Source organism: Oryx dammah, unplaced genomic scaffold (genome assembly GCF_014754425.2).
Source record: "Oryx dammah isolate SB20612 unplaced genomic scaffold, SCBI_Odam_1.1 HiC_scaffold_6, whole genome shotgun sequence".
Taxonomy (NCBI): Eukaryota; Metazoa; Chordata; class Mammalia; order Artiodactyla; family Bovidae; genus Oryx; species Oryx dammah.
The window spans coordinates 5870645-5883350 of record NW_024070190.1 but is presented as its reverse complement, the minus strand read 5'-3'; the positions used below and the strand labels follow the sequence as shown (position 1 = coordinate 5883350).

Sequence of the window (12706 nt, the reverse complement as noted above, 5' to 3'; positions counted from 1 at the left end):
TGACTGCAAACACTGACTTAAAGTATTTGAGAGGAAAAGAGAGGAATAAGGAGGGAAACTGGGGAGAAGTAGTGGTTTTAAAAAGCTTTCTTTAGTGGGTGTTACTGAATCTCTAAGTGAATTCTTATATTTTCCTAATAGGTGAAGAGGCCAAAAAGGTCTACGATGATGCCCAAAACATGCTGCAGGCACTGATCAGTCAGAAGAAGCTCCAGGCCAGGGGTGTGGTTGGGTTCTGGCCAGCACAGAGCATTCAGGATGATATCCACCTGTACGCGGAAGGCGCAGTGCCGCAGGCCTCGGAGCCCGTAGCCACCTTCTATGGGCTCAGGCAGCAGGTATGGAGGTTGTGCTGCCAGTGGACACGGAGCCCTCCTTTTTGGTTTAAGCACTGAAAAATCATAAACAAGATTGGCATAAGTCTGAGCTTTGTGTTAGCATGGCTCTGCCCCACCTCACCCCAGATGACCCATCGCAGTCCTGAGCCCGAGGCTTTGTGATGGAGAGAATGGGGCAACATGGGTTTGGAAGCTGGGCCTCAGGGACCAACACGAGGGAGGTGTTTCCTGTCAGTTTGGATGGGTGAGGAGAAACGCTGCTGTTGCCTCGGGATCACACACAGGTGGATATTCACTTGCTCAAGAAGGTTGGTTTGGGTCCAGGCCTGTTGTTGAACCAGGCTGGTGGCCCCTTTTCTCAAGGAGAAAACAGGTGGGCGCAGACTTCCACTGCAAGTCTCCTGGGGGCCAGTTGCTTAGTAGGGCACTTGATGGGCCGTCTTATTTAATTTCCGCTCAGCTTGTCGGAAGGCAGTGTCTATGTGCAGAGGAGAACACGAAGGACTGTGGAGAGCACACTAAGGCCCACAGCTTGGAGGGAGCCCAGCCTGTCCACACCCCCCACACCACTGGCTCCTCCTGGGTCAGAGAACAGGCTCCTCTGTACATGGTTCCCTGTCTGTGCCCCTGCCTTTAAACATGCAAGTTTTTAAGCATGTCCCTTCAGCTGCTATAAAAAACCAAGGTGTCCTAACCAACTGGAACCAGAATTCACCAGTCATTAACACAGGATGGTAGAAAGTTATTTTTGCAAGGTCTTAACTACCATTCTCAGTCCTTCAAAATGATAGTATTGCTTTTCATCATAACCACCATAAAATTCATAATGACGGACATTTTAGCTATAACAACATCTGAGGGAATCCTTAAACTGGGGACATTAAAAGGTACCTTAACAAGTTAAATGGGAGTAGCTACAGCCTTGCTGTGTGCACCCAGGCCCGGCACGTCCTCACTGTGCACTCAGGCTCAGATACCACAAGACACAAGAGGATTCTGATGTTAAGTTCTCGCCCAGCCTCACTAGGGAATTAGTGACTTTGCTTTTACCAAAGTAACGCAGTTCAGAAACCTCCCCCCTGGCCTGAAGTTCCCTCCTTCAGTCCTGTGTCCTCTGATCTCTTTTTACACCCAGCACCATTCCTGTCCAGACAGTCTATGATGGATGGTGTTAGGGCTTTTAATGTAATGACCTCAGGACGTATATACTTACCTGGATAGATATTTCTAAGGAGGTGCTTTTTTTCCAGTACACTGGGAAATTCTGACTGTAGCGACTCACTGCACTGGGGGGTCTTCTCTTCTGAGTGGCTCTGATCGCTGTGTCTTTGAAAGTGCTATGGGGCTTTATGACCTGTCTCTCGTTATGGTGCCAGGAAGCTTTGCCTCTCCCTCTGGCTTTTATTAGCAAAGAGCAGTTGATGGGCAGAGTACAACTGGAAGGCAGCTTCTCCCTGCGGGGCTGGCCCTGAGTCTGTGACATTCCCATGTGCCTTTGTCAACTACCTTTTTGCCTGTAGCCACTTAACCATTTTCTGCCCAGTGTTGATTAAACTGTACTTGTTTCTAGAGCTGGCAAGCAAATAACTACGAAGATTCTGGCTGGCTGCTTACTGATTATTCGTTCTGTCCTAAGCAATGCTGCCTAGTGGTCAGGAGCATTGGTTGTGGCTCTGACCTGCGACTCTCTGGCCTTGAACTAGTTCTTCAAGACCTCGCTGCCTCAGTTTCTTGTCTGTAAAATGGAACTGATGGTATCACTTACTTCACAGGGTTATCGAGATGATTTAATTAATTAGTTCATATAAAGCACCAACTAATGCCTGATATTTAGTAACACTTAGTACATATTAGCCATTCACTATTTACCTTCTCAGCAAAAATGTGTTGATTGTGAAACGTGTAAGACTTTGCTTGTCAGCTTAGCAGCAGGAAGAGTCAGTCATCAGCTGGAGATGGAAAACAGGGAGGATGGCTGCCTGGCCTAAGGAGAGAACCCCAGCAGCAGATCCTGCTTTGTTTAATTTCAGGCTGGCCCATCAGTGTCCTTAGCTATCACCTGACCCACCACCACCCATGACTGGCAGCATGTGGCCCTGTGTTGCTGACCTTGGCCGTTTGTTGAATTGCTTCTGTCAATGCGAAGTAGAGGCTTATACACCAAGTGGACCTCTTTTGAACATAACTTCAGGATTTAATGTTGATCTCTAATTGACAACACTTTTGGAGGAAAAAAAATAAAATCTTATGTGACTATTTAGGGTTCCAGTTCCAGTAGGCATTCAGCAGATATTTGTGAGTGTGTGAGGTTAACTGGTTGCTCAACTATGTGTGTATGTCATATCATATAAGCCTCGTTCCATTTGTTTATTCAACATGTGTTTATTGAACACTCTATGTATCATGCACTCTTCTAAATACTGGGGTGAACACAGCAGACAGCCCCGTTTGAAGCTTGTGTTCACGGGAAGATGCTAGATTGCTGTTTGCTGGGTGTTAGTGCCACATCCATGCTAATGGCTGCTCCACCCACTCCTTGCGTTTCAAGGCTGAGAAGGACTCTGCCAGCTCGGACCCCTACCTCTGCCTCTCGGACTTCATCGCCCCTCTGCACTCAGGCATCCCTGACTACCTGGGCCTATTCGCCGTTGCCTGCTTCGGGGTGGAGGAGCTGAGCAAGGCCTACGAGGAGGAGTGTGATGACTACAGCAGCATCATGGTCAAGGCGCTGGGGGACCGGCTGGCCGAGGTAGAACCTTGGTGCCCTGAGGCCAGGGTCCAGGGCTAGGAGCCAGGGACGGGCATGTGTGTTTATGCATATGTGTGCGCATGTACTCCTGGCTCTGACAACACGTGCACTCTTAAATCTTGAATTCTTGAGTTGCTCTCAAGCCTCATCTTTGGGCACAGAGCAGCCTTTAGCAACACAGTAGTTGGAACGGCCCCCAGAGGCTTGATACATGTTTCCCAGAAGAGCGGGGGGAGGGCGGGGAGCCAAGCAGATTTTTGATTCAGAGCTTCTGGTTCTGATGCTGGACACCTCCGTAGATCCCTCATCTTCCTCTGTGGGGTGGGGCAGCCTATGTGGCTGTGCGGGCCACTTCCCTCTTCCAGAGGCCACTGTCACCATCCCCCCACCCCCCTCCTGGCCACCGTAAACCAGAACCTGAGTCAGAAGAAAGTTTGAAGGGCCTCAGATCTCAGATCATGGACTGTGGTCCTTCAGAGTCCAGACAGAGACCAAAACTGACCCCCAGAGCCGCTGGGGACACTACAGATGAGTTGGGACTGTCGGCTGTCACTTGTCCCTCTGCGGATCTTCCCTGCCTGCAGGGCGAGCCGGATAGCAGGCAGAATGGAGGCAGGAGAGGGGCTCCCACCTCTGCCTGAGCTGTGTGTTCCGTGTCCTGGTCCCAGGCCTTCGCTGAGGAGCTGCACGAGCGGGTCCGCAGGGAGCTGTGGGGTTACTGCCGTGGTGAACAGTTGGCTGTGGCTGACCTGCGGAGACTGCGCTACGAGGGCATCCGGCCGGCGCCAGGCTATCCCAGCCAGCCTGACCACACTGAGAAACTGACCATGTGGAGGCTGGCGGACGTGGAGCAGCGCACAGGTCAGTGCTGGAGAGGGGCGTGAATCTTCCTTGGGTGACACGCACAGTAGCGAAGGAGAGGCATGAAGGGGTGCTGGGGAAAACATGGAGAGGGGCTTATGGTAAAATCCCCAATCCCATCTTTGCTCCCCGTGCGTGTGCTTAAGTCGTGTCCAACTCTTTGCGACCCCATGGACTGTAACCTGCTAGGCTTCTCTGTCCATGGGATTCTGCAAGCAAGAATACTGGAATGGGTTGCCATGCCCTTCTCCAGGGAATCTTCCAGCCCAGGGACTGAACCCACATCTCTTGCAGCTCCTGCATTGCAGACAGATTCTTTACCACTGAGCCACCGAGGAAGCCCTTTCCTCACTGCTCGGAGTCTGTTCTAGCACTTCACCTCCATAGCATTATTTTTTCCAATAAGAGGAAAAGAAACACATTTTAATTTCTGCACATGGAGGTCCTGTAGAAATGGGACCTCTTCCCTCCATATTATCGAGTTGTGGTCTTAACATCTCCACATTTAAGTTTATCAGTTTATTTTTTCCTCTTCACTACAACAGCTGGGAGCTTAGCTGATGCATACCATCTCACACATCCCCTACCCTGTTCCCTAAGACACGTGTATTGCTGTTTTCAGCCTCTCCACTAGTGCGTGACCTCTGTGACCTCTAGGAACGCACTCTGCATCGCTCTGTCCCTCCGTTCCTTCCAGGAGCATCCCTGGACTTTTGTCTCACAGAACTCCCGTTCTTCCCTTGCACTCCCTTCCTCTTTATATCTGTACTGCTGTTAATGCACTGTTTTCAGTGGCGTTCATCAGAAGCATCCCATCCACACTGGAGAATAAAAGAATGTAAGCGCATGTGGGGAGCTGTGAGGCTTGTTGAATCTGGGCTGGCAGGAATAGCACGGGCTCAGGAGCCAGGAGGTGGGCATTTAGGACCCGTAAGCCAGCTGGGTAGGCACTTCACCTTCACACTGCTCTGTTGCCTTGTCCAGAAAGTGAGTGACGTAGACTAGGTAGCCGTGACATGGGCTCTTGCTTAGTGGGGCCCAGCTGTCAGTCACCCCTTAGCGACCTCGGCCCCACAGGACCCTCTGCAGGCCCAGATGGTGCCCTCACCTCCAGGGTTGGGGCCCTTGTCTAGAAGGCCCGGGTGTAGCCTCTGTGACTGATCTTGGAGAGCGGGGGAAGAGTGTAGAGTCTTCCAGGCCTCCTCCCCACCCCTGCCCTGGTCACAAGAGATCTGCATGTCCTAAAATTGTTCATCCCCTTGGTGGGAGTCTGCTACACTGCTCTGCTCACCGCTTTCATGCCACGTCATGTGTCCACCTAAAAGGCATAAGTTCACTTTCACTCACTTGTAAATAAGACTTTATTGGGTGCCTACCAACTGGCAAGCCTGTCTCAGCACTGAATAAATGCACATTTTTCCTCATGCTGCTCTCCTCAGGCATTAGGTTAACAGAATCGCTGGCCATGGCACCTGCTTCAGCAGTATCTGGCCTTTACTTCTCCAACTTGAAGTCCAAGTATTTTGCCGTGGGGAAAATTTACAAGGATCAGGTAAGTTAGCTGTTTCATTGTAGGCGGCATCCCTTGGTGCCTATCTTGTTTTAAATGGGACTGTTAAACCCGTTTTATTTTACATGTGAATGAGAATAAAATGAGAGGCAAAAGATGAAGAAGTTTACCCCCACTGATGTCTTGCTTTGGTTTCAGCTCATTGCTCCAATTCTAGTCCTCCCATGTATAAATAGACCACCCTTCCCTCCCTTCCCCACACCACCCCACCCCCCAGCCACACCCCAGCCAGGCCTCTAAGCACCAGATAGTTACTACATGTTGTTTTTCTGCCCAGAGAATAAGGCACTCTAGTGAATAAATGAATATCTGTCTCTGCTTAACTCAGTGGATCACTATTAATATTAAGATAAGACACGGAAGGTACTTAGAGTATCTTAGTGAATGCTAGGGGAACTTTAGTTCAGAAAGTCATATCATTTTGTTTTAACAAACTGCCTTTAATCTTTTGCAGATTGAGGATTATGCTTCGAGGAAGAACATGTCTGTGTCCGAGGTTGAGAAATGGCTTGGACCCATTTTGGGATATGATACAGACTAAATTTTTTTTTTTTTTTAACCTATCTGTACTTGGTGATCCTCAGGGAAACACGGTCCAAAGCGCCTTAATCATATCAGCGCAATGGCCAGGAGCCCAACTGCATCTGGTTGCCCTTTGCACCACTCCAGGGTGTGGACCTTTGGGGGGACCTTATAGAAGGCCACGGTCTTCCTGCAGTTCTTTTAAAACAAGCAGCTGTTTTCCAGGGGACTTTGAATAAAGAGCAGTGAGTCAGACTCCAGGGGTGTCCCTGGTCCCTTGGGGACTGGAACAAGCTGGAGATGGAGGTCTTTTGCATTTCAAAGCAAGTCAGACTTGTTTCATTTTTATCCCAGACCTAGGAGGTCACTTTAGTTGAATAGAAAATGTGACCCTTTGACAGAGTGATGCTGTGAGCAATGGGACATTTAAATCTGAGTGGTTAGAGCAGTTACTCTGACTGGGAAGAAGCATCACTCTGCTCTCTCTCCAGAGACTTCCTTTACTGAAACCTCAAGGAGATGCTTGAAGGCGTCCCTTTAGCCAAAGGCACATTCTCCCTGAGGCTTATTAGAGATGCTCAGGCTGCTTGCCGTGGCGAGTCAAATACAGTCGCATTCTCCAAGCATTTTGTTCTCTCGTAATTTCCTATTCCCTCACCCTGCGGGGGAAGAAGGAGGTAGGCAGAGGGAGTGGCTGCTAAGGGTAGTTAACATCTTTGGGTTGTTTTCCAGAATTGAGCAGGCTCATAGGACATGCAGAGTGGATGGACGGGCAGCCTCACTCTTCTCAGTTCTTCCTTTTCTGCACTGCCCCAACTCCAAACATGGACAGTATGGGAACAGCACGTGGACTTGTTCATGGTTATTCCAGGGAGATGGTTAAGAGCGTGGGATTTAAGTCAGACACACCTGGATTCAAGTTTCAGCTTTGCCACATGCTTGCTGTATGACAGAGGCAAATTACTTCAGTTCTCTTAACACAGTTTTCTCATCTGCAAAATGGGCATAGTGATTCCAGTTCCTCTCTTGTGGGCATGAGATGTGGATTAAATGAGATAACGCATGTAAGGCAGGTGACATGGGTCTGGCATATAGTGAGAGCTTGATAGACAGCAGCGTCTGTGGAGGTGTCTAGAGCTCAGCACAGGGTAGGTGCTCAAGGAAAGGGAGTAAGAGATTGACGGAGGTGAAAAGACACTTGGGAAGTGCACGTGGGAACGACTGGTTCAGTATACTGGGCACCCTTTCTGGAACACAGTTGAACAGTGACTGGAGTGAGAAGCCACTTTCTGTGTCATTGGCATCATCAGATCTCATTTTCTGTAAGACAGTCCCCCCCTCCCCTCGTGGTATAAGCTGGCCTCGTCTCAAAGCAGTTACATCAAATATACGCTGAGGTATGTTGGAGGTGAAAGGGGGAAAAAGCTTAGCAATTGATAATCCTGCATAACTTAGCATATACATGTGTTCCTGAAGAGTAACATGCCTTTTCAGGCATCACTGGCCCTTAAAGAGAGAATTATATGCTTTATTTTAAAAAGAGAACTATATGCTTTCTTTAGGGTCCATTTAATCTGTCCTAGATGCTCAGTTGGAGGATTTATTTCCCTTCCGTAGCAGCTCTGTTACTCTAGGTGTTGGCACATCCTTCTGTATAAGAAAGAATAATCTTTTCCTAATATTTTAATTTATTTTATCTGAATCACAGTTGTTAAGAGTCTCCCAGTTTCGTTAAATGTTTACCATATCTTTTCTCAACTCGTTATGTGACAAAACGGCTTCCTTCATTGTATTGTTGATCTGATCCTGTGATGGATTCCTTTTATCTAAAGACGAAACCGATTTGTTAAAGTTTGAGCCCCTATATTTTCATTAAAGCATATAGAAGCTAGCTTGAGGAAAACCCCTTCTTTAATTTATGTCAGGTGACCTCAAGGGCAGGAGGGGACCATGCTGCACCTGGAGTCTTTTCTGTGTCTCTGCCCACACATCTAGAATGTCACCTTGTCATCGGCATCCACGGCTCTCACATCCCCTCGCTCGCTCTCATCATTCCCATTAGGGATCCCATGTCTGTTTTTTCCCTCTAAGGAAGCACTTGTTTGGAAGCTTGCTTGCTTACCTGTGTATGGGGTGGAGGCTAGTGTATGGGATGATGGTAGAGGTCAGGTCTCATAATGTCCTTTTTCTCCTCTGAGACATTCTGCTATTCCTGTCACAGCTGGGCTCAGGTAGAGAATAGCCGGTCTTCTCTCCATTTCTCTCAGGCTTATCTTCAACAAGTATCTGAGTGTCTGTTTTGTGCCAACCACTTTTTCCCATTCTCTCCTTCACTCAGTGAAGTTAAGTGTTTTTTTTTTAAGCCCATCTCTTCTGTCATAAATGACCTCTTAATTGTTAGCTCCGTTCAGATCTAACATTGGCTATTCTAGTGATTTTTCTCCTCTGGATTTGGGCAGTGTTGACCACTTCAGAAATCATCTTTCCCTGTTTCCTCCCGACTTCACTCTTCTGGTTACCTTTACATGTTTCTTATTTCTTAGCTTCTTTCATAATTTTCTCTTCCTCTACCCATTCAAATCCTGGTCCTCATGATCCCATCACTAGTTACCTTCTTAGTCATGTAGTTTCTGTGGGCAATCTCATCAAACCAGTATCTTTATCCAGACTCCACTGTCCTGAAGAACATAGCATAGCAAGCATCCAGTACACAAGAGACACCTCAAACCCAGTGCGCCTCCAACCGGTATCATCTTACTCTTCTCAAATTCTTGATATATTCAATAATGAAGAATTACCATCACTCCAACAGAAACCTCAAACTCACCCCAATTTGCACATAAAAGACACACTTTTAGTTGGGAAGGTGAAATACCTTTCCCAATACCTTAACCAGATGGTTAAGGCAGGCATTGTTTTAGGTTAAGGCCTGATTTGAGACTTGAAGTATAAAGGTGAAGAAGCAAGGTAGAAACAAATGAAGAATGGCCTTTGTTCATGATACTGAAGGTTGTAAGGGTGTCAGATCTCCCCCGAAATTATCTGTAGACGCAATGCCATTTCAAGCAGGAATTCCAACAGAGGTTTTGCTGAATGTGACGAGCAGATATTTAAATGTTTGTGGAATGGCAAAGGACTAAGATAGCTGGATGCTTCTAACTGTGATGAAGAGGTTGAGGAGACTTACAAGATAGTAAGTTTTATTGTAGAGTCTGTGTTGTATGTGGTGCAGAGGTAGGCGTTCTGAGCAGTACAGTAAAATGAGGAGCCTGGAAAGTAGCCCATGCATATATGCTGACCTTTGCGATATGATGAGATGGCATGACAGATCAGTGGGGGGTGAAGGGTGACTCCATAAGTAGTTTTAGAACAACGGTTATCCTTACAGAAAAATGAAGTTCGGTTCATGCCTCACACCTAGCAATCAATCCCAAATACGTTAAGGTCTGAATTGCAAAAAGCAAATATTTAAATGTTTGCATGAAAAAAAAATCTTTGGGTAGGAACAAATCTCTTGAGACATATGCTAACCGTGAAAGATGATTAAGTGAAATATATTCAAACTAGCACTTAGGTTAAGCTAATAATTTAGTGTAGTAAAAAGACAAACCAAGACTTGATATTTACAATACTGTTAACTGAGAAGGAAGTAGTAAGAAGAATATAGAGAGAATTCCTATTTTTTAAATAATAGGAAAACAGACTTCCTCTTCCCAGGACGGTATCTAGATGCATTCAGGATGGTCCAGCATTTGATATACTGCTATAAGCTTCCCTACAATACAACCTCTTAACAAGACTAGGCTGTCCTTAACCCCTGGTAATAGAATTGTTTACCTTATACCAAGAAGGTTGGGATAGCACTAAAATCCGCATGTGGTGCGTGCCCAGGCCGGCTTCAAGGAGTTTGTGCTGTGAGACCTAAGGTTCTTTATGAGGTGGTCTAAAACAAAAAGACATGTCAGCCAGGCCTGGTTTTCTGTGTGGTGTATATGTCTGTTACAGGATCAAGTGCACTTTCCTTATCGAGGAGCAGAAAATCAAGCACAGAGTCAGAAAGCTAAATTTAAAAAATGAAGCTTTTTTGAGTAATTTTAAAAAATCAAAAAGAAGAAAAAAAATGAAAAAGACTTGAAGAGGCATTTCACAGAAGAGAAAATACATGGGGCTTATAAATCAATAGAAACCTTGTGAGATACAAATTACTATCCCAATGAGCTTGTAAGTTACGTCCGTAAGATTTATAAAGTTAAGGAGTCTAACAGCACCAGGTGCTAGAGAAGATCCGTGTGAGCTCATTTCATGATATGTAAACAGGCGCCCCTGCTTTAGAAAACAACCACACCTCACCAAGCTGAACATTTGCACGCTTCGGGCTCTAGCTTATGACTCCACCTTCCAGCTATGTATCCAGTAAACACCTGCATTTGTGTACCAGGAGGTATGTACAAAATTGTTTATAGTAACGTCTTCATGATGGTTATAACTGGAAAAACTGAAATGCCTTCCTGTCTACAGGACAGCATTTAAGTAAATTAGGTGTATTAACAGTAAGGAGTATTATTCAGTAGTAAAAATATAAGTGAACCACAGCTATACCTGACAAGAAGAATGAATCTCTGAAAATATTAAAGAAAAAAAAAAAAGTCCCAGGATATGATTGAGACTATTTTTATTGAGCGCAAAACCAAAGAGCATCTTCTCAATGCATGTATAAATGGTAAAACTAAAAGTGTGAGAAAAAAAAAAAAAAGATAAGCCAAAATTCAGCCTAATAATCACCTCTGAGAGGGAAACAGAGGGAGCAGATATCACGGACACATGAGTAGACACTGGTTATTAGTCATGTTCAGGTTTTTGGGTTGTAGGCTTATGGTTATTATGTTATGCTTCACAACTAGCTTTATATTACAGAGTTCTGTATGTATGACATTATTGTAAAAACAATAAAGGAAAAAGTGGAATAATAAGCCAAAATGTGGGATGCTGACTTTGTAGACGTTTTTTATGTGTCAAATATGCTTTTTAAACAAAGCAAGGACAAAGCACAGCCATGCAAAGGTGAGGGATGGGAGCTGAGAGCTGAGCATCTGTGCCTGTGTCCAGCTAGAGCCAAGTGTGGCTGCAGATAAAGGCTTTGAAGGACAATCACTGGTGGTACCAGTGCGCCATTGGAGAATGCAGACGAGGAGAGAGGCATTCTGGGCAAATGGGCCCTGACGGCCTCGGACACTTGGACACGTGACTGTGGAATTGGAAGAGTGGCTGGAAGCTTCATCACAGAGATGGAGGTGTGGATGGGACGGCATCTGGAGAATCCGAAGAGGAGATGAGCTTGATTCTGGGACCAGGGACGAGGGAGAGCCAGTGGAGGAGCCAACATGAGGAGTAAAGGAGGCCAGGAGAGGGGGCGGCGGTGGGCAAAGCAAGGGAGGAGAGGGGGCAGCGTCGGGCAAAGCAAGGGAAAAGGGAGCTCAAGATCTGATGCAGAGCCTGTTGCTGCCAAGGGCTCTGGGAACAGGACCCCTCCCGGCTGACCCTCGTGGAGCAGTTGGGGGCGCTGTGGGTACCGGGGCACACTGCGCTAGGTTGGAGACAGTGGGAGGTGAGGCAGGTTACTCTGTTGTCTTAAGATGGGATAAAGCTTTTATGCTGAGGAGTAAGTACCAGGTAATGCAAAAAAAAAAAAAAAAAATAGACTATCATCTACCAATCACCAACATTTTAAAGCTGGGGGTTATTCCAAAACCTGCCTTTTTTTCTTTCAAACTTCACATCCAATTCATTCTCACACCCAGATGGTTTTACCCACTTAATATCCATGCCTGGTTTAAGGTCTCATGATTCTCCTCTGGACCCCTCTGCCACCATCTCTGGGTTAGTTTCCCGGCTCCCTTTAGCTGTAAATGTGAGTGCTCTGATGCTTTATGCCCACACCAATTCCCCTGCCTAAACCAGTGCCCCCTCCACCTCTCAGTGTCTCAGATACCCGTGTGTGGAAAAAGCCTCCGTGTTCTGACCATGCTCCACATTGCTCCAGCAGCCCTAAACTGCTGCAGTTTCCCCGCCTTCCTGAAGGTGTCTGCTTGCGTTGTCCCTTCTGCCTGAAATTATCCCACCCTGGAACTTCAGGAAAGCTTCCCAACCCTCTGCTCCCCTCCTCCTCAGAGGTAAGTGAAATGACATCTCGTCTTACCTCCTTAGCAGCAGGCTGCATATTTCATAGTATTCTCACGATAGCGATAGTATATGTCTCTGCTAGACTCTGATCCTGCTCTCTGAAGGGCAGGTTTGGAACCTTGTTCATCGATGCTGTGTCTAACATAGCTCTTGATTTGTGACAGATGCTCAGTAAAGTTTGTCTTCAAAGAGAAGTAGATGCTTTCTGGGGACAGTGGTTTGTGAGGAGAGCAGAGTGAGAAGTCCCTGGAGGGCAGGCGCCATGCCTCTGACTGGGCTCAGAGTACCCAGAGCCTCACTCAGCACCTGCCATGTAGTTTGCTACAGAGTTTTCTAAATGAGCAGAGAGAAGTAGTGATGATTTCTTTTGCTCAGAAGGAGATTGGGACATCAGAGCCCTAGCACCTTCCACACCCAACTTAAATTTTTTTAACTACCAGTAAAGGTGGCACACTGGCAGCCCTGCAGGAAAACCGCCTCACTATA

At 46.7% G+C, this 12706-nt stretch overlaps 1 protein-coding gene across 2 annotated transcripts in view; it reads left to right on the top strand.

Moving 5' to 3' along the window:
* LOC120865405 (methionine synthase-like) overlaps positions 1–11010 on the top strand; it is a 124200-nt gene extending 113190 nt beyond the window's left edge. The window contains exons 30-34 of one of the 2 annotated variants that reach the window (XM_040242682.1): positions 142–338; positions 2887–3087; positions 3756–3948; positions 5388–5500; positions 5973–11010. In XM_040242682.1, coding sequence (XP_040098616.1) covers positions 142–338; positions 2887–3087; positions 3756–3948; positions 5388–5500; positions 5973–6059 — 791 coding nt within the window. In that variant the 3' untranslated portion in view covers positions 6060–11010. The remainder of the gene's footprint in view (positions 1–141; positions 339–2886; positions 3088–3755; positions 3949–5387; positions 5501–5972) is intronic. The other variant, XM_040242683.1, reaches the window with a different exon arrangement.
* The last annotated feature ends 1696 nt before the right edge of the window (positions 11011–12706 follow it).